Consider the following 21016-nt stretch of genomic DNA (forward strand, 5'->3'; position numbering starts at 1 on the left):
AAACAACCAGCACTGGCACTCTCTTGGCAGCTGCCAATGAGCGGATGTTCAGACATTATTCTCCTTCTATTAAATGTGCATTTTCCACTTAAAAATAAGAAGCTCCTGTCACAAATTATTTAGATGGAAATGATACTACTCCTGGCAGAGAAACAGGAAAAGGAGCTTTTTTACTGTTTCTTTCAAGACTGAGCAAAAAGAAAAAAAAAAAGCCTATACCAATACTGTATTCACTCTTGGTGTTCTCTGAAGGTCGTACCCCCGACCTCACCACCGCCATGCTGAGAAATGGATCCTAGGATCTCAGGTACCGATAAGAAACCTCCACCTCTGTACACACAGCAACAGGCCAGCAGGAGACACACTCCTTCCTGATCCTTTCCTGCATCCCAGATGCTGGTCCCTCCAGCCAGAAACTTCACCCGGTGGCATCAAGGAGATTCCAAGAACACACTCCAGACTTGGCCTCCATCCCTGGTCTCCCATCTTCCGTCTTTGGGAAGCAGTGTGGTTCAGGGGGCAAAGGTCTAGACTTTGCAGGCTGGGCCCACTGTGCCCAGATGTGCCATGCCACCCTGGGGAGGTGGATGACCCCCTCTGAGCCTCACTAATCTCCAGGGTAAAAGGGGAAGAGCAGACACTCTTCTCAGAACTACTCTGAGCACGTGACCCTGTGCCTTGCACACAAGAGGGTCTGGGGAAACCATAAGTTTCTGGTCACCCCTCCTTTTTAGTTAAGTTCAGTTGCTCAGCCGTGTCCAACTCTTTGTGACCCCATGGACTGCAGCATGCCAAGCCTTCCTGTCCATCACCAACTGGAGTTTACCCGAACTCATGTTGATCGAGTCGGTGATGCCATCCAACCATCTCATCCTCTGTTGTCCCCTGCTCCTCCTGCCTTCAATCTTTCCCAGCATCAGGGTCTTTTCCAATGAGTCAGCTCTTCGCATCAGGTGGCCAAAGTATCAGAGCTTCAGCTTCAGCATCAGTCCTTCCAATGAATATTCAGGACTGATTTCCTTTAGGAAGGACTGGTTGGATCTCCTCGCAGTCCAAGGGACTCTCAAGAGTCTTCTCCAATACCACAGTTCAAAAGCATCAATTCTTCAGTGCTCAGCTTTCTTTATAGTCCAACTCTCACATCCATACATGACTACTGGAAAAAACATAGCTTTGACTAGATGGACCTTTGTTGGCAAAGTAACATCTCTGCTTTTTAATATGCTGTCTAGGTTGGTCATAGCTTTTCTTCCAAGGAGCAAGCGTCTTTTAATTTCATGGCTGTAGTCACCATATGCAGTGATTTTGGAGCCCCCAAAATATAAAGTCTGTCGTTGTCTCCCCACCTATTTTAGCCTTCACTCAAATTCTGATCCTCCTTGGGGTCTACCCTGGATCTCATCTTATTCAAAGGACTTCACTCTCCAAGTCTACATGTCTTCTCCTGTTTTTAGTATTTTATAGATCCTAATCGATGCCTACACCAGTTCATAGATGTGCAGCCTAGTTCTACAGACAACCAACATGTTTTTGGCACAGACCCTTGGCCTGGATGTGCTTCCCAAGTTTCAGATCTCTGCCACATCTGACTTGTTCTTTGATGCTACAGCCAGCACGTGGCCCTGATCACAACAGGTGCTCAAATATCTGTTGAACTGAATTTCTATAGAGACCGAGGCCAATCTGTAATAAGCAAATCCAGCCAGGCAGGCCTTCGTTCACTCAGTCATTTACTCAATTACATTCACTGCGTGCTCACTGCATCTACTAAGTGGCTGGCAGGGGTCCTAGTGCTCAGGACACGACAGAAACTAAAAGAGACAACACCCTGGGCCTTGATGACGGTCACCTGCTAGCAGGGGAAGGGATGAGACAATTACCAAATGAAAAGGTAAAACAGAGAAACACTGTCCCTCAGATGGTGATACATGCTGATGATGCACACTACAGAGAAAATGGAAGTAGGGAAGATTCAAGAAGAGAAAAATTCAGAAAGATGTTTGCCATTTTAAATCAGGTAGTCTTGGCTATCTGATGAGAAGAGCCAACTCATTGGAAAAGATCCTGATGCTAAGAAAGACTGAAGGTGGGAGGAGAAGGGGGCGACAGAGGATGAGATAGTTGGATGGCATCACCGACTCATTGAGTTTACTCAATGAGTTTGAGTAAACTCCGGGAGTTGGTGATGGACAGGGAACCCTGGGGTGCTGCAGCTCATGGAGTTGCAAATGAGTGACGAACAAGAACAGTCAGGGAAGGAAACTGTGAAAAGAGGATTTTTTTTAAAGACTTTTTAGTCTTAAATGATGGACATTTAGGTTGCTTCCATGTCCTGGCTATTGTAAACAGTGCTGCGATGAACATTGGGGTACATGTGTCTCTTTCAGTTCTGGTTTCCTCGGTGTAAATGCCCAGCAGTGGGATTGCTGGGTCATATGGCAGTTCTATTTCCAGTTTTTTAAGGAATCTCCACACTGTTCTCCATAGTGGCTGTACTAGTTTGCATTCCCACCAACAGTGTAAGAGGGTTCCCTTTTCTCCACACCCTCTCCAGCATTTAGTGTTTGTAGATTTTTGGATAGCAGCCATTCTGACTGGCCTGAGATGGTACCTCATTGTGGTTTTGATTTGCATTTCTCTGATAATGAGTGATGTTGAGCATCTTTTCATGTGTTTGTAAGCCATCTGTATGTCTTCTTTGGAGAACTGTCTGTTTAGTTCTTTGGTCCATTTTTTGATTGGGTCATTTATTTTTTTGGAATTGAGCTGCAGTAGTTGCTTGTATATTTTTGAGATTAATTCTTTGTTAGTTGCTTCGTTTGCTATTATTTTCTCCCATTCTGAAGGCTGTCTTTTCACTTTGCTTATAGTTTCCTTCGTTGTGCAAAAGGTTTTAAGTTTAATTAGGTCCCATTTGTTTATTTCTGCTTTTATTTCCATTACTCTGGGAGCAGACGAATGGATAAGAAAGCTGTGGTACATATACACAATGGAATATTACTCAGCCATTAAAAAGAAGACATTTGAGTCAGTTCTAATGAGGTGGATGAAACTGGAGCCTATTATACAGAGTGAAGTAAGCCAGAAAGAAAAACACCAATACAGTATACTAACACATACATATGGAATTTAGAAAAATGGTAGCGATAATCCTATATGTGAGACAGAAAAAGAGACACAGATGTATAGAACAGTCTTTTGGACTCTGTGAGAGAAGGTGAGGGTGGGATGATCTGAGAGAATAGCATTGAAACATGTATATTATCATATGTGAAATAGATCGCCAGTCCAGGTTTGATGCATGAGACAGGGTGCTCAGGGCTGGTGCACTGGGATGACCCAGAGGGATGGGATGGGGAGGGAGGTGGGAGGGGGGTTCAGGATGGGGAACACATGTACACCCATGGCTGATTCATGTCAATGTATGGCAAAAACCACTACAATATTGAAAGGTAATTAGCCTCCAATGAAAATAAATAAATTAAAAAAATAAATAAATAGTTTTTATTCTTAAATGAATTTGTTTCAGCACTGCTCCTGTTTAATTTTTCTGCCCCACAGCATGTGAGATTTAGCTCCCTAACCAAGGATCAAACCTGCAACCCCTGCAATGGAAGGTGGAGTCTTAACTACTGGACCAGCAGCAAATGAAAGTGAAGTCACTCAGTCATGTCCGACTCTTTGCGACTCCATGGACTGTCCCAAAAGGGATATCTGAATACAGTTTTAAAGAAGCTGAGGGGGCTATATCCTAGAGATAAATTTAATTTTGGAAAATAAAAATTGCAAGCTAAAGAAATGCTTGGTTTTATACTCAGAAAGCTATATCATACAAGAAAAAATACACTTATTTCACAGACTAAGGTCAGTTCTCAAGTCCACATCTATTTTAAGGCCAGCTAATGCTTTCTGGGTGCTTATTCCACATCAGGCAATGCCCAGTAACTTTATATAATTGAGTTCACTGTCAAGAGAAAAGCTATGGACCAGGGGTGGAAGAAATAAATGATGCTCGGAAGGTATCACAAAGGCCAGCGTTATGGAACACAAGAGGGAGTGGTGGGGATGGAGGTGCCCCAGAAGACCTGTCCCACCCAGCACTGCACCACCTGGCAACAGATAGTTTGATCTTCTGTCTTCATGAGAGAGGCCAGAAATCTGGATTTTTATGGGAAATTTCCCAATTTCAAATTTTGAAATATTGGCAAGGAATTAAAAGTTTCCAAAACATCATGAGGGCAAATATATGTGTGTGTGTGTGTGTGTGTGTGTGTGTGTGTGTGTGTGTGTGTATTTTTTTTCAATGTTTTCAGGACATGGTTGGTCTGAACAGAGGCATTCAACCTCTGGAAAAGATAGGAGGTGAAGAGCAGACAGGAACCTAAACCATGTGTGAGGATCCTGTTACACAGCCATGGTACCTGGATCCCTAGACGAGGTGGAATTTGCACTGGAAAACATCTGCATTTCCTGGGACCTCTTGTGTGCTTGCCTAGTGGTCAGTGAGTTTTGGTATCTGGCAAACACTGTGTCCTTGTGTATGGATGGAATATGCCCCCTGGGATTCGAATGCAAAAATAGCTGGTCATTTACTTAAAAAAAACAAGCACTTTTTGTGGCTTACTGGTTTTTTTTTTCCTTACATTCCACCAATAAAAATGCATTTTGCAAAATCCTGAGGAAACACCTTCTTTATTCAAAACTGTTTTTCATCCCCTTTCACTTGCTATTTCTAAATTATCTTATCAATAATGTATTAAAGTAATACTCAGAAATGGAACAATACTGCACCTTTAAGAAAATATTATTTTTCCCGAGGTTCTATCAAGGTAAATTTCATCAGTATTCAAAGAATGAGCAAAAGCACTTCAACAATTTATTTCAATAAAAGAAGACTTAGCTGAAAGGAGTATAAATGATGAGAACTTGCTTTAAACTGATTTATTCCCTGCAGCAATAAAAAGAATGTTTCTTCACTCAGCTGTTTAATATGCAAATATGCAGAACATCCAGCCCCTGACAGCACATCATTAATAAAACCTTGCATAGAGCAGAGCGCCCGATATTTCATCCTGATGAAAATACATGATGATGATTTTAGACTGCAGACTTTTAGAGTTGGAACAATGTGCTTTTCTGGTGATGAAACCCCACCAGTCACTGACGGGGGTTGTGGGGGGGGGGGTGCGCTGTGCGTGCACAGGAGCTTTTCAGATAAGCGATCAGATTTCTACAACAAGAAGTCCCAGGGTAAAGAAAATAGTAAACACAGAAGGCGGAGAATAGTCCATGCAACCAAGGTCCAAAGGACACGATTTAAATGGGTGGACAGTGACAGAAGGGGCAAAGGGCTACTTTTTGGGGGAAGGGGCGGTGGCATGCCAGTTTTTTATGTTTTGGACCGCAAAGAAATGTCCCACTTGAGGCTATGGTGGATGCTAGTTTCATATCCACGCGGAAGAAGACAGCGAGCCTTAAAAAGAAGAAGCAGGGCTCAGGAATTAGAACCCCTGGCAGGCTCTCCCTCCAGTTACTGAGCTTTTACGATGAGTAGTTACTTCTGAATGACTCCGAGACTCTTTAAAACAAGCAAAAGGAAGAAGGGGCTGGAAAACAGCCCTGGCCCTGGACCATGTGTTTGCTCTTTTCACTAAAATCTTGGATGGATGTTAACAATGTGTAGAGGATTATAAATCCTTAAATTTTTTTTCTTTCCTACAACTTCTTATATCTTCCAAACTTCCTATAATGAGTATGCCATATGTTTGAACAGAAAAATCATGTTTTTAAAAATGTAATTTATCTTAAAAAAAAAAGGGCATATACACAGGCCAGGGCCCAGGGACTTATAAGATCACAGCCCAAGGAAGGGTCCTCGCTCCCGGCTTTGTGGAATTCTCCCATAAAACCTCGTGTCTGCTCTCAAAATAAATATTTATTAAATGGCTAAATGAGTTACTAGTTGTAAGTGCTCAGGACAGGACTGAAACATGGCAAGCCCCATAAAAGTCCTTGTTAAATAAATAACCAATAAGTCAGATTACAGACTTAAAGCATTTTAGTCTACAGAGATGAGTTTTCTGTAAATAGCCTTCATTTAAGTAGATAGAGGATATAGAAATGCTGTGGTTCTTTTCCCCTTCTTTTAAGCTTACTACAGTGTGTGGTTCTTGTTAAAACAACTGCTCTAGCTTACAGAACTTCTGGATTAAGATCCCCATTTCTGTGTTTGTCCGTGTGACTGTGGTCAAACCACTAAGCATCAGAAACTACCTCCTCTGTGAAAGATACACAGGAGTAATCATGCTTATTTTGATGAATGTTTTGAGTGTTTGTTTCAATCCAATCATCTATGTAAACGTTCGGCACAGTGGTTGCCCTAGGATAGAGGCTCAGTCTTACCACTCAATCACCTACTGTATACAAACCACTACTTTTTTGTCAACTACAAAGTGGTACTTGCCATGGGTGCTTGCCATCTACCTCTACAAGGATTAGGTCACATGCTGCTGCAGCTGCTGACCTTCAATATCCCCTGAAGGAGTTCAGGGTCCAGAGCAGAGATGAGGCACTTCCTGCTCCAGGGAAACTGGTAGAACAGTTCTTTAGATATGCCTAGCTATTTTCAGGGACTGATTTCATGATCCCAATCCTTGCATTTCCTCATATCTAGAAAAACACTAAATCCCTTCATGGTGACACCAGCTCCTCCTGATTATCAGAAAACCTTTTGTAAGACAAGTGCTTGATTGCACTGAACTCCCCTTTCATCAAAGTCATATATACTGACCTTTGGCCACTGCCTCTTTGGAGCCCTCTCTCAGAGCTATCTGAGGTGCAGTCTCCTGCGCTGTGGGCTTCATTTTGCCCCAAATAAAACTTAACTCACAACTCTCACATTGTGCATCTTTTTTAGTCAACATACATATTAATGCTAATCTGTATGACAACTCAAGGCAAACACTGTCAGTCCTGTTTCACTGGGGGGGACTATGAGATAGATTTGAACAAAGCTACGCAGCTTGGTCTTGAACTGGAGTCTATACATGTTAGTAGCTCAGTCACATCCAACTCTTTGAGACCCCATGGACTGCACAGCCCACCAGGCTCTTTTGTCCAGGGAATTCTCCAGGCAAGAATACTGGCGTCTACCAGTTATCATGGGGTCGAAAAGAGTCGGACACCACTGAGCAACTTCACCAGTCATCAAATCCTACATTATCATACTGGCTTTCTCTCAGACCTGCTATTTCCTCGGGGTGGGGGTGAAGGAATCAGATAAAATGATTATCCAGAAAGTACATGATTAGAGTCAAGTTCCATCCATTCACCTCTAGGGTTGTTTTTTGTTTGTTTGTTTGTTTTTGCTGTGCCATGCAGCTTGTAGGATCTTAGCTCCCCAGCCAGGGATCAAACCTGTGCCCCTGTAGTGAAAGCATTGAGTCCTAACCACTTGACCGCCTGGGAATTCCCATTTATCTCTATGTTCAGTTACAATTCACATTCGAAGAGCCTCCATTTTTTTTTTTTTTTAATAAAGTATTTAAAAACAAGATAGCTTATAGGCTGGGAGGGAGAAAGATACAGGCAAGTGGCAAAGAGGATGGAGTCTGCTGCTTAGGAGATGCTAAGAATGGCTATTACAGTCCCCTGGGCTTCACTGTTACTGCAGAAGCTCAAGTATTAGTGAAAAGACACTGCTTGCTGGAATTTCTGAGATTCCCGCCCCTGCCCCCCTTAATTCTAGACAACTTTGAGAATAAGACATCAGCAAACTCGGCCTTCAAGTTTGTGATCTTCAAGTTTGCGGTGGTTCCTCTTTCTTTTTAATTAAAAACAAATTCTTTTAGCCACATCTCGAGGCAAGTGGGATCTGTGCCCCCTGCAGTAGAAATACAGAGTCCTGACCACTGGACCGCCAGGGAAGTCCCTGGTTCCTTTTTCGCTGAAGACGAGCCAACTGAAAGGCAGCGAGGTGGGAACTGCATGCCCTGCCCACACATCCACCCATCTTCTCCTCCTCTCTGTCCGCTTGTGTTCCCTCTAACTGACCAAAAGGAAGACTCTGTGCCAAAGGGAAGAGGCCTTTGGGGTTTTGTTTCCAAATATTTCAATTATAAATCAATCGTTTAGCAAAATTCAATGGAGTTTGCAAAATTTCCCCTTGAATCAGCTCCCACGGAGAGCCCAAAAAGTCTTGGGGGCGAAACTTCAAGTGATCTCTCTCTCGAAGGTTTTAGTCAACTTCTTCAAGCTAGTGCTTTCTGTGTTTCTGATTTTATGTGCTCGGTAATACGCCCTCATAACTCAAATGGGATGAACCAATTAAACATTTCCCTGTAGTCTCTAAAATAGCTGCTCTTGGCATGTTTTTTGCATGGCACAAACCTCTGCGGGAGGAAACGATAGAAATCTTGCACTATTTAAATATAGAATTGGGACATCAAAGAAGGGGTTGTATTGAAATAACATGGATAATTAAGGAAGTGGAGAACAGTAATAACTGATTTACATAAAATGCTAATGAGTCTCTTGACTTGTTTGGCAATTTGCACTTTAGGCTTGGTGACTGTGGCTCCAAATTTATGATCTCATTTTTACTTTAATATTTTCTTTTAGCGAGTTGTAACCAACACTAATGGGCGCCTGCCAACGTCTAACTTCTTCCAGAAGAACCACCCAGAAGTTTCTTCCCCACCCCATCAAGCACATGGGGCTTGGGTGCGGGGAGGACGCAACTGGCCTGGGAGCTTCCTGGATGCCCTGTTTCAGGCGGGCTTCTTTTTCTGTTCCGGGGCTGGCATCCTTAAGGATGATCAGGGGTTTTCATGATATTCAGTCGGCTGAGCTCACTGGGCTGGAGAACTTGGAAAACAAAGGCGGCGTCTCGAGGGGCTGAGTGGGTCCTTGTGCAGCCTGCCTTTTGCTATTCAGAGGGAGAGCCTGGGGTGGGGTCAGGCTCCCTTTCTCTCTTCGGGCAGCGAACATTCTGCACCATCCTCTAGTGCCCTGCGCCTCTGAGAAGAAATTATATGCTCCGGAAACCCCTGTTTTATTGTACTCTTCTCTGGATCTCGCCTGGCAGCCCACCGCCTCCCGTGAATGAGAATGAGGGCTGGATCTTTTCCGTGAGGACGTGCCTGCCTTGACCTTCAGCGTCCCCTGCTTCCCTCCGAGCCCTCTAAGCATGATCCATTGCTATCTCCGGCCGTTCCCCCATCCACCCCACTGATGGGTTTCAAAGCTACTTATATTTCCAAGTCCTGACGCGCAGTGGCGGTGGCCAGGGCTCTGCCTGGCTCTCTTATGGATTGCACAAGGTCACCGCTGGGAAGAGGAAGGAGGCAGGCACAGCGTTCATCAGGATGTATTGCTTTACTTTTTCTATCCATCACTGAGGCGATGATTCTATTTTAGTGGAAATCCATTGAACTCCGATCAAGTCAGATGGCTGTTATCACTGGAAACTCAAGAGCTGTCAGGCCCTAATCGGTACAAATGTGGGACCAGGAAATGGGGGAGCTCCGGGCCAGCGATGGTCTGCTGGGGGATCTTTGTGGTCTTTCTGGTTTCCGCAGTTTCATCGGACCGTTTTATTTGAAGCACCTGTTCGGCTGCTCTATTGGCAAGCGGTAACATCTGGTTGCACAAGGTAGAAGGGACTCCCTTCGATTACCGGCGATTGAGGTGAAGTGTGGAGACGGGATGGTGTCTTGTGCTGTGCTGTCTCCTGGGGGGCACTAGCAGTCCTGCTACCATCAGAACACAGGCACACACCTGAGCGACCCCAGAAACCGGATTGTGACCAGTGCGCACACATTCCAGAAACAGCCAAACTACACTGTTCTGTGGCCTCTTCAATGTATAAATATTCTGGTCACCCAGCTGGCTATAGAATACTATGTTAACAGACACATTGGTGCACTGAAGTTTTATGATAAATGCCCCAATTTGCATTTTCATGTGTTTGGAAAGGTTTCAGTCCATAGTTCCATAGTTATCACCTTCAACCGTGGGGTGGGGATGGAGGTGGGGAGACAGAGACATTTCCAAGCTCTCTGAAAAATTCTTTTTGGCTTGTCTGCTGGTGATTGATTTCATGAAATCTGCCATTTGAAGAAAGTCATTTAAACGTATCTGCTGCCCTGCCAGTACTCTAAACTTTTCCTAGAGGTGGGTGTGAGAAAGGGTGATGGGATGGTTTTCAATCAGGATCCTGGAGCTCGAAGTGACATTTAACTCTTAACTATCCAAATGTGAATTATTTTTCATGTAGGACATCAGGAATCATATTTCTTCCACTGCCCCTTTGCAGGCCAACCCCTGCTGGGGTGGGCTGAGTAGGAAGGAACTTAGGTACCTGAAAACTTGGTGCCTATGTGTGTTCACCTCACCACTTTAAAATACCCAGCAATCTTTCCGTGTATTTTCTAAATGCAATCTATACCTTTATTCCTCTTTATCAGTGAGAGTAACTGAATATTGACTATGCATTCTTAAATAAATTTCCATTCTGAATAATAGCAACCATAATGAGGGTTGTTAATTACTGCACACTTGGGGTGGACCAGGCTGTGTGCCAAGTGCTTTACATACGTTGTCTCATCTGAGTCTTGATGCTGCGTCTCAGTGAGATGGGGACATCTCCCATCTCTGCTGACGGATGAGGAAACCAGGGATCTGAGGGCACCAGCCACTGAATAGATGATCATGTGATTTAGAAGCGGCAGATGCATAAGAACGGCACCACCGTTCACCTTACACAGTCGTACGGCACAAGAGAAACCGCTGAGCCACCTTCGCTTCCAGGGCCGCACCACTGATGCTTTCAGGACGGGCAAAGGAGGCGCAGTGTGATGGGGAGAAACAAAAGAGAGGCTTTCCAACGAGGTCATTAGAACAACAGAGAATAGTAATCGGTATTCTGATCAGTATCCCGTTATTTTCATCATTATCACTTTCTAAAAAAAAAAAAAAAAAAAAGACCCAGAAAAGCATATTTATATTAAGATAATTCATAAAACAGTAATGTCAACCTGCCCAAGTCTAATAATGCTGTTAAAACAGACATATGGCCCTGCTTTGAGAAAGACGGGCTGCTGTTGGGAGCAGAAACCTGAAGTTTTAATGCCAAAGGTTTATAGACAAGGTCACCCGTGGATTCTTAGGGAAGATACTAGCAAATCCATACAGCAGTGTTGTGTTCTCTTACCAAGAAGGAAGAAATGCACATGCAAGGGGCTTCCTAAGAGTGGGAAAAACTGAATTCTTTCCATGGCAGATTATGTTTGTATTAAGCAATGATGTAGGTTTTTAAAAAGCCATGGCTGTTGTGAACTTATTTTTAATTAAGGATGAGAGCAAACCCTTTTGCACGATTTTCCAAGGCAGAGGCCATGGATTCTAGCACAGGAAGTGTGCTGCGGTGTTAGTCCACCATCAGCTGAAGTCTGAGCACCCGGCCCATCGGCAGCCACGTGAGTGACATTGAGCATGTCTCTTTCCTTCTGTGATCCCTGAAGACTATGTGCCCAGAGCTCACTGCACCAGGCACAGGCCTGTGCGGGTAATGCAAAGCTCCTTGACTATGACCCTGTGTGATGAGACTGGCAATACTGCTATGTCCATCTTACAGATGGGAAAACGGAGAGACAGAGCTCTCACACTTTGGCAACTAGGATCAAGGTCAACTCCCATCTGCCTCTGTAGCTCACGCATGTCTCCACTTCCGAGCCCATCACAGACTCACCTTGGGGCATCCATTGTGTGGACAGGGCGTCACACAGAAGCACCTGGAGCCCCGAAGCCACCCCACCTGGAGCTGCCCCAATCAGGACTCTGGATGCTGTGAGACTGCACATTGCCTCCTCGTTTCAGATTCACCGAGCCAGGATTCTCTGGGACCGGCAGTTGACAATGTGCTAAGTGCTATACTTCCTACCCACTGCCAGGGGTTTCAGGGTAAAGGCCACGCCCCCATCACTACCACCATCTATAGGAACAGGAATAGGAAGGAACACGCATTGACTTAAGGGCAGGGGCTGGACCTTAACCCTGCAGCTAGCATGAGCTTATCTACTTCTCCCAGTCTACTGGATGAGGAAGGTGCTGCTGCTGCTGCTGCTAAGTCGCTTCAGTCATGTCCGACTCTATGTGACCCCATAGACGGCAGCCCACCAGGCTCCCCCGTCACTGGGATTCTCCAGGCAAGAACACTGGAGTGGGTTGTCATTTCCTCCTCCAATGTATGAAAGTGAAAAGTGAAAGTGAAGTCGCTCAGTCGTGCCCGACTCTTAGCGACCCCATGGACTGCAGCCTACCAGGCTCCTCCATCCATGGGATTTTCCAGGCAAGAGGACTGGAGTGGGGTGCCACTGCCTTCTCCAGAGGAAGGTGCTAAGGTGCTGTTTTTGTCCTCAATTTATGGAAAAGGAAACACACTGAGAACGGTCATGTGATACGATCGGGGCAGCTCAGCAAGTGAATGGCAGAGGCAGTACCAGACACCGACCAGCCGGACATGCAGGAGTTACGGCTTCTCCATGCTGGCAGAGGGAACGTTTACACACTGCCTGCTGCTCACTGTCCCAAGTCTGTTAATAAAACTCACACTAACACCCACAAGGACCTTACAGAGACAGAAGCTGCTGCCGGTTTGTGAAGGCCCACAGTTCCCACTCGTGGAAAGGAAGACGGTCTGGAGTGCTGGGGAGAAAACAGGGAAGAAACCATGATCTCAGGCATGAATAAATTCAAGAAACAAATACATGCAGATTCTATCCTCAAAAACCTCCTGTGATAATTATGCAAGGAGATTTTAATTTGGCCAATGGGTTGGAGTTCTTAGGGTTAGAGATCATGTAAAGACAGTGTAGCTTCCCCCAAGCCCCTTGAAAGTTCCTTATTTTATGGAAATGTCACCACCTGGACATCAATATTGTCTTTTGGAGACACTGTCCTCTGACTTAAGTCTGAATTTACTATGGAGTCCCCTTAGGAAGCCTTCTTAAGAGGTTGCCTGTCAGGAGAATTAAATGCAAACTTTTATCTCTCCTTTCTAAATCTCCTCCTTTCAATCACTAATCTCTCCAGGAAAGAACACAACCAAACAGTCCCATTAAGTAAGAGGTAGATAGGACTGATGTAAACCAGCCCCCACTCCACCACCACCGCTGCCTGGAATTAATGGGCCTGTGCCTTCCTCCACAATGGCCCTTCCCCAGATGACCTTGCCAATCAGATCTCTGGTTGTCTGAAATTTCCAGTGACTCTGGCCACACTCACAGAAGAAGGAATCTGCTTAAGTCATCCAACAGGCTCCCCCTACAAATGACTCTAGAGGCTAAGTGAAATTTATTGACATACATAGATCTTAAAAATGATTTTAAAAAAAGGCAAATTACAATATTCCAAATTGCAAAACAGACTCTAGGTATGTTAAGAAGTGACCCACTGTTCTGGGCTCCGGTCGCCCTGGTCTGACTGTCACCCTGGGCTCCCGCTGTGCCTGACGGTGGGTGTAAGCAGTCAGGGTGAGCCGGGTGACGGTGCTGTAACAAGCAAGCCCCTGCGTCTCAGCGTCTCAGGTCACAACGCAGAAGCACAATTCACGTCTCCAAGTCCATCTTGGGTCGGTTGAGGCTCTTGCCTTTGTCTTTTTTCTCACAGGGCAGCTGGTGCTGGAAATCTTGCCGGCCAGCGTGGCAGAGGGTGTGGTGTGGCCCGCGCTATGCTCTTAAAGTTTTTGCCTTCAAGAGTGTGTCTCGCTGACACATCATTTCCACCCAGGTTCCACCGGCCAAGGCAAGTCAGGGGGTGGGAAGGTAGAGTCGCCCCACGTGCTCAGACACAGGGTGATACCTAGTCACCGCTAGCAGCCCTAGTGACGCTGCGATGGGGAGGGAGACGCTGAGGATAAGTGAGAACACCATGCCAGGGTCCCCCAGGGTGCGCACGTGAGGATGGGGTGTAACCAGAATTCAGCCCAGGATTCCGAAGGCCCTTGTGTCGACTGGGAAACACGCTGCCCCTGACCAGGGCTCGCTCCTCCAGTAAGCAGACCACCTCAGAACATTCCATGGGCCCAGGCCTCAGCTATCTTCTGTCCCCATCACGTTTACCTAACAGATGACCCTACCAATTCCCATTGGCAGCCCTTTGTCATGTAATGAACAGGATGTAGGCTGATGAATGCGGCCACTGCACAGAAAACGTCAGTTCTTTCATTAAGCAAACCTTCCTGAGTTCATTGTATTGAACCGGGGTTTGGGCTATTAGGCTGACACATGACAGAGACAATTCTACTCACATTGTAAGTGCCTATTCATGTCTGGCAAATTCCGTTTTACACGCACGCACACATTGAGAATTGGGCTCTTGTTGCCAGGGACTTTCTTTTTTTTTCCCCCTCGGAGTCTATTTTCCTATTTTTAACTGTTAATTTACTAAGAAACATCCCACTTTATTTAAAGAGAGCCTCAACAAGCCTGATTCAGGGAGAACACAATGGGTCCTGAGGCTGAGATTCTGTCCCGCGGGCCACCAGACACGCCTGATCTTTGCAGAGGCACCAGTGGCGACACACCGAGTTCATGTGGGAAAGGAAAGAAAAAAATAAAATATTTGCGTGTGCAGTTCTGACAGCACAGGCTCTTCTGGCTGCTCACATTTTAAGAGGAAAACATCATTTACAAGTTCAGAGCTTCCGTTAGAGTAAGGGGACAGGGCTGAAGGCATCATTCCGGGAGGCAGGCCGTGCACGAGCCTGCCTGATGGAGGCAGAAGTTCTCAGGGGCCGAGGCGGCTTTGGCTCCAGCCAGCCCCTTCCTCCATGGGTGGTCCATCAACAACATGCAGGTGGCAAACACGCAGTGGGTGCCAGCTGGGTGGCCGGCCCACGCTGGGTATCAGGATGTGGACAAGGAAGGTTGAGGTCTGTGGTCCAGCGGGAGAGAGGCCAACAGACAATTACACTCAAATGAGTGCCTTGGGATTATGGATCTTGAATGTAACCACCTCCCTCTGTCTGTGTCATTTTCACCTCGTCTAAGTCACCGTCACTGCTGTCTTAGGTCCCCTGGCTACCTCCCAACTGGTCCTTCCTCTTAGCTCCTACAGATTGCAACCACCTCTTTTTAAAAGTGTGAATCAAACCACGTTACCCTCTTGCTTTTAAACTTCTAATGACTCCCATAAAGATTAGGATGGCTTCAAAATCTAGCATTTTTCTCCATCTCCTCGCCTGTCACTTGGCTCTAACCACAGTAAGTGTTCTCTGTCCCTTGAACAGGTCAAGCATATTTGTACCCCAGGACCTTTGCACTTACCGAGCTTCTGGCTGGGATTCTCTGTCGTAAGTTGTCTGCATGGCTGTCACCATTCAGGATTTGGTTGAAAAATCATCTTCCTCAAAAGCCATCTCTGACCACATACACAATCACTATCAACTTCCTTCTCCTCCTTCATTTCCATGTGAAACAATCTAATGTATTTGTTTCCCCCTATAACTTAAATGTAAGCTCTAGGTGCAATGAGATTTTCTCTAATTTAACCTAGTATCTCTGGATTCTGCAACAGTGCCTGACACCTAGTTTTGCAGCAGCAAAAATGAAACATAGATAATAAAAATAAGAGGAGGTGTTACTCTTAGAGCAATTATACGTATTTACATAACCCTCATTCTGTGAGCTCTTTACCTGTACTAATTCATCGAGTCCTCACAACAGGAAATTGCTTCTGGTCTGCAATTTTCCAATCTCCTGTCTGCAGATTAAATTCTGACCAAGATTTTCAGTGACTGCCGGTGACCCTGCCTTGACCCTGACAGGGACATTAGTCTATGTGCAGACAGCAGGTGGTTCTGAGATCTGGCCTTCGCTGCACCAGCCTCACTTATATGCCGGATGATCCATCGTCAGAGCAGTATCTTTCCATGCTTCTAGTGTGTGTGTGTCAGCTGCCCCGTCGTGTCTGACTCTGCGACCCCATGGGCTGTAGCTGGCCAGACTCTTCTGTCCATGGAATTCTCCAGGCAAGAATACTGGAGTGGGTAGTTATTCCCTTCTCCAGTGGATCTTCCAACCCAGGGATAGAACCCGAGTCCTGCATTGCAGGCAGATTCTTTACCATCTGGGAGAAGCACCCAATTCCTGAATGTCACAAACCCTGAAGTCGGGGCATCAGTTACTAAGGATTAGAAGAGGAATCTGGTCCAGAAACAATCCATGCTGCCCCTTCTTGAAGCTTTCGCTCAAACAGCCCAGACACAGGGCTCCCACCCGCTCCCCACCCTCTGCCACGCGTCTCTTTCAAGAGATTTATTACAGCGCTGTCAACACAATCCTACCTTTACGGAAAAAGATAAAAATAAGAAACACCTTACAAGAAGATGCTGTGGAGAAAGCTAAATCATAAATGTTTGATAAGGAATGGTCAAATCCAGACAAATAACTGTTCAATCCCACTTTGTATTAAGCAGATAAAGTCATACAGAAAATCAATGTGATGTATTGAAAAGGGAGGGGAAAAAAATGCCAAGCTGGGGGACTGGGCTACATGGTGTTATGAAGTGGTTGCTTCATAAGAGATTGCTTATAATACGATGACCACATAAATTTTTAAAAATGGGGTGCTGATTATTGACTTGCTGACCTGTCATTCATGATCCAGCCCTCTCCTCTGCTTCTCCTGCTGCTGCTGGAGACAATTCCTGTGGTGACACATGTATTCTCAGGGGAGACAGTAGAGAGGAAACTGGTGCCACTGTTCAAAAGGACAGTGTGGCACTTCCTATGAAACCCATCAGGTCAAAGATGCTCACAACCTGTGCTCCAGTGCATCTGCTTCTGGAAAGTCGCCCTTGTGATGTGAAATGCATATGCAGGCGTGCTCATTACCAAACCATGTTGAAAAGCAAAACAGACTCAACTTACATGGGTTGAGAGAGGAGTGGATGAGGGGATGACAGGCCACCATACAGTGGACTATTATGCAGTCATGGCACAGTCATGGCACACTGGGCAGCCGAGCTGCCTGTGCAGGTAACCAAATGATCTCTAAGATGTCACCACATACAGACAGCAAGGTGATAAACTGTTTTTGATGGTCTTGGCTGCATGCAGTTTTTAAAAGGCTATGCGTATCTATGGGCTTCCCTGGTGGTTCAGACAGGAAAGAATCTGCCTGCAATGCAGGAGGCCTACGCTCGATCCCTGGGTTGGGAAGATCCCCTGGAGAAGGGAAAGGCTACCCACTCCAGTATTCTGTACACATATCTATATCTGTACACACATCAATATCATATACCACACACACACACATATAGTACACCTATCTGTATCTGATGGTAAACGTATAGGAAGTTTCTGGAATATCCACAGCACAGCTTTAATAGGTGGTTTCTTGTGAAGAGAGCTTAGGAGATGCGGGACAAAGGAAAACTTCGTTTTTAAAATGTTATCAAAGGGTTTGAAATTTCACCATGAGCTTCTATTGCTTTTACTTTTTATTTCCCCCAGGTGGAGTGGCAAGCAGCAATAAGAGCAAAGCGATGGGAAATGCTTTCCCAAGATCTGGAAACCCTGGTTGGTTTCATGAGTTATCTGAGAAGACGCAGGGAGCTCTGGGTGTCCATCACTAAATCTCCAGCCTGGGACCTCTCCTGTCAGAAACTGAGTCCGTCTGGAGCTGCCTCCTGTGCTGAGGGGCCTCCTCCACCTCCAGGGAGAACATCAGTGCCTCCGATTTCCTTCCGCTTCCCCCAAGCCCACCCCAAACCTCCTCAAATAAACGGAAGGGGTTTCTGCCACAGATGTGGGACCTCCGTGTGCAGAAGTGCATGTTAAGAGGTTGGCTTGTGGTGGCCAATCTACTTTCAATACTTTCTCTGTAAGGTAATAACCTCCCTCCTGCTGATGGCATTATTTTATATAACCTGTAATTAAATAACAACAACAAAGAAGAAGAAGCAGAGTATACAAAAGTCAACAGATGGGGGAAAGGGCCTTCGAAACAGAGGATAATAAAGCTTGCTCAAAAGAGTAAACGCTGGCACATAGAAGATCAACAACTCCCATGTTACCACGGAGAACGATGTGCTTGCTTTGAGGTGAAATAACAGGAGATGAAGGTCAATTAACAATGTACCGATGAGCCTAAAATGAGGCGACTGCATTGCACGCACAAACGGTGCGTTGAGTTCGTGGTGGGGAAGGCCCTGGGGAGGAGAAGGCAGCTGACGAAAGAAAGCTGGAGGCCTGGTGGTTTGCTCTCTTAAAATAAACATCTGAGAAGAGTCAGGCTGTACGTCTAAATAAGCAGAGAGACTTAGACAAATGAAAATACTTCTCCCAATTTATCCTTGACTCGGCGCTTTCCATCATCATACAGGCAAAGAACAGATCAGTGTGATTTTTTTTCAGATGCTTTTGGGTGCTGGGGAACTAGGAGAAAAGATCCCTTTAGACAAATAAACAGAATTCTCCTGCCCAACCTTCTGGAGTAGAAGATGCGTAATTGTACTCAAGAACCATATGATAATTGATTAAAACGAGGTCTTGAAAGATATTTTTCTTACATTGCATCTTTTGCCAGACTAGTCAAACCTTAGGGTGCGTGAGAAGCCCTGGAGGGCTGGCTGATGCACACTGTCTGGATCCCATCCCAGAGGTTCTGAGTCAGGAGGTCTGGGGCGGGGGAGGGGGAGGGCATGAGCACCTGCATGCCCAACAAGCCCCCCGGGAGGTGGGGCCCCTGCCGCTGGGCTGAGGACCAGGCTTCGAGAATCACTAGTGCAGTGGTCACAAGCTTGGACTGTGGTTTGAATCGTTAGCTCTGCCACTTGCTCAGCTGCACTTTAAGTGATCCGGTCACCTCTCTGCACCTTGCAGAGGCCGAGTGCGCTTGTGCTTGGTTAAATAGCATTTCCACAGAATTTAAGTTCACCTGGAACCTCAGACTGTATCTAGAAGTAGGGTCTTTGCAGATATAATTAAGTTAAAATGAGGTCATACTGGATTCTGGTGGGGCTAAATCCAATGACTGGTAGGTATCCTCTTGAGAAGACAAATTCACAGGGAAGAAGGTGGTGTGAGGTCGGAAAGAGAGAATAGAGTTATGCTAACATCAGCCCAGGAACAACATTCTTGTGAGGAATAAATTACCGATCACGTGCCAAGTGTTTAGAGTAGGGCTTGGCACATAGTGAACATTACCGAGGTTGAAGTTCATATCATTTTTTGTTTTAGCAACACTTTCCTTTGTTCTATAAGAGTATAAAAACTTTGCCTTGGATAAAAGCAAAAACAAAAACATCAACACTCTAGAGAAGAGTATGAGCATGGGTTCTTAACGAGGGGTGATTCTGCGCCCTGACCAAGGGATATTTGACCGTCTCCACAGAAAGTTTTGGCTTTGCAGGCCTTGGGAGGGCGGTGGGGACCGCTGTCGTCCAGTGAGTAGAGATCTGGGCTGCTGGTAAAGATCCCACACAGCACGAGAAGGCCCCCATGGCAAACAGTTACTGGAACCACAAGTCTATAGTGCGAGGCTGAGACACTCTGGTACCAGGTGAACCCCAAAGTCACCTGGCCCTTGAGTCCTGCCCCCAGGAGTGTCCAGTGCTACACGATTCCTCCCGGCGAGAACAATCACCATCAGCATCCACCCCCCCACAAAAGAAAAATGGAGCAAGTAATACCAGCAAACAATAGTGCCAGCAACAAACCAAGACTCGAGCCCTTCTCTGCTCCGCCTCCCAGGCTACAGAGGGCCGAGCAGCCACCGCATCCTCTGGGAATCACAGGCTGGGAAAAGCAGGAGGGGCCCACGACCCGTCCCCAGGCCCGCTCTGCAGCAGGCAGAGGCGAGTGCACTGCAGGCCCAGGGCAGCTGGGGGTGCGGCCATCAGGGAGGAAGGATGGTGAGGACCCCGGCCAAGGACCGAGGCAAGTGGAGCTGGGGCAGTGATGGTGGAGATGACCGATGGGGCAGATCCGAGGCACGGGTGACGCACCTCCGTGACGGCAGGGCGTGGGGGGGTGACAGGAATGCCAGTCTGTCCATCTGGTGTTTGGACCGTGCGAGTGGACGAAGGGAGGTGCCACTTGTATACTCAGAATGCACCACGGGAGGCCTGATGATATGCTGAATTGAACGCACGCATGAGCCCAGAGGCAACACCTGTGCTCATCGAACAAGCTCGCAGGCCCTGACGTCCCAGGGCCGCAGGTGACGCGTGACTGCCACACTGGCTGCTGCAATGGGCGGTGTCCACATCCTCTCTCTGCGTGTCCTCCTGCTGCCTGCGGAACACGTCAGACCAAGGGCCCGTCAGCCTTCAAGAGACGGAGGAATCTGCTGAAGGCGCCCAGCGCCTGGCTTCTGAAGGAGTCACGTGGAGGGAGGGCGAACACGACACACGGGGATGCGCCCCGTGGACACGTGTCCCCGAGAGGCGACGGAGAGAGGAAGCGTGTGTCGGCCCATAACCGCCGTCCACGAAGGCCTGATGACATGACGTTCACGGGCCGCTGGACGACGACGGGGCAGGGGGAGCACGAAGGGGGAGCCTGGGTTGAACGCACATGCAGGCATGTGCACACGTGAAAAGGAACAACAGAACGTCACTCTCCTCAAGCTGATGCGGTCTTTCTGCCCCTCTGTTGAAGAGATGTCTGACTTGATGTTGGTTTTGTTTCCGCCCCTCCCCCGGCAAGTCAAGGCGTCTCCCCAGGGATGCACGCTGTGAAGTTTTCAAGATGCGCAAAGACAACCATATTCCAAATCAGAGCGGGTGGGACTCTGAGGAGGGGAGCACAGACAGACCACGGGGTCCGTGAAAAACCAAGCCTGGATCACCTAAATCCAGTCTAACTTCTAAATCAGGCTTTGGATCACAGATTTGTTTACTTTCATTTGGTGATAATTGTTCACAGCAGAACATATCAGAAAATTCTATAAAAGGAACCACAGCCAGGAAATAGTAAATAATTAATCACCCTCCCTCCCAGCCTCTTGC

General features: G+C 46.5%; 1 protein-coding gene across 12 annotated transcripts in view; it reads right to left on the bottom strand.

Annotated features, from left to right (window-relative positions):
• WWOX (WW domain containing oxidoreductase) overlaps nucleotides 1-21016 on the bottom strand; it is a 918690-nt gene that overhangs the window by 446101 nt on the left and 451573 nt on the right. Inside the window, exons 9-10 of one of the 12 annotated variants that reach the window (XM_081513860.1) lie at nucleotides 12634-12705; nucleotides 8609-10961 (exon numbers count right to left, since the gene is read on the bottom strand). The exons of 9 other annotated variants lie outside the window; for them this stretch is intronic. In XM_081513860.1, coding sequence (XP_081369986.1) covers nucleotides 10929-10961; nucleotides 12634-12705 — 105 coding nt within the window. In that variant the 3' untranslated portion in view covers nucleotides 8609-10928. Of the gene's footprint in view, nucleotides 1-8608; nucleotides 10962-12633; nucleotides 12706-17355; nucleotides 20800-21016 lie in introns of those variants that run through there. 2 more of the 12 variants (XM_081513861.1, XM_081513867.1) reach the window with 2 other exon arrangements.

The sequence above is a fragment of the Giraffa tippelskirchi genome, chromosome 7, assembly GCF_054371585.1.
Source record: "Giraffa tippelskirchi isolate mGirTip1 chromosome 7, T2T-mGirTip1v1.2.pri, whole genome shotgun sequence".
Classification (NCBI taxonomy): domain Eukaryota; kingdom Metazoa; phylum Chordata; class Mammalia; order Artiodactyla; family Giraffidae; genus Giraffa; species Giraffa tippelskirchi.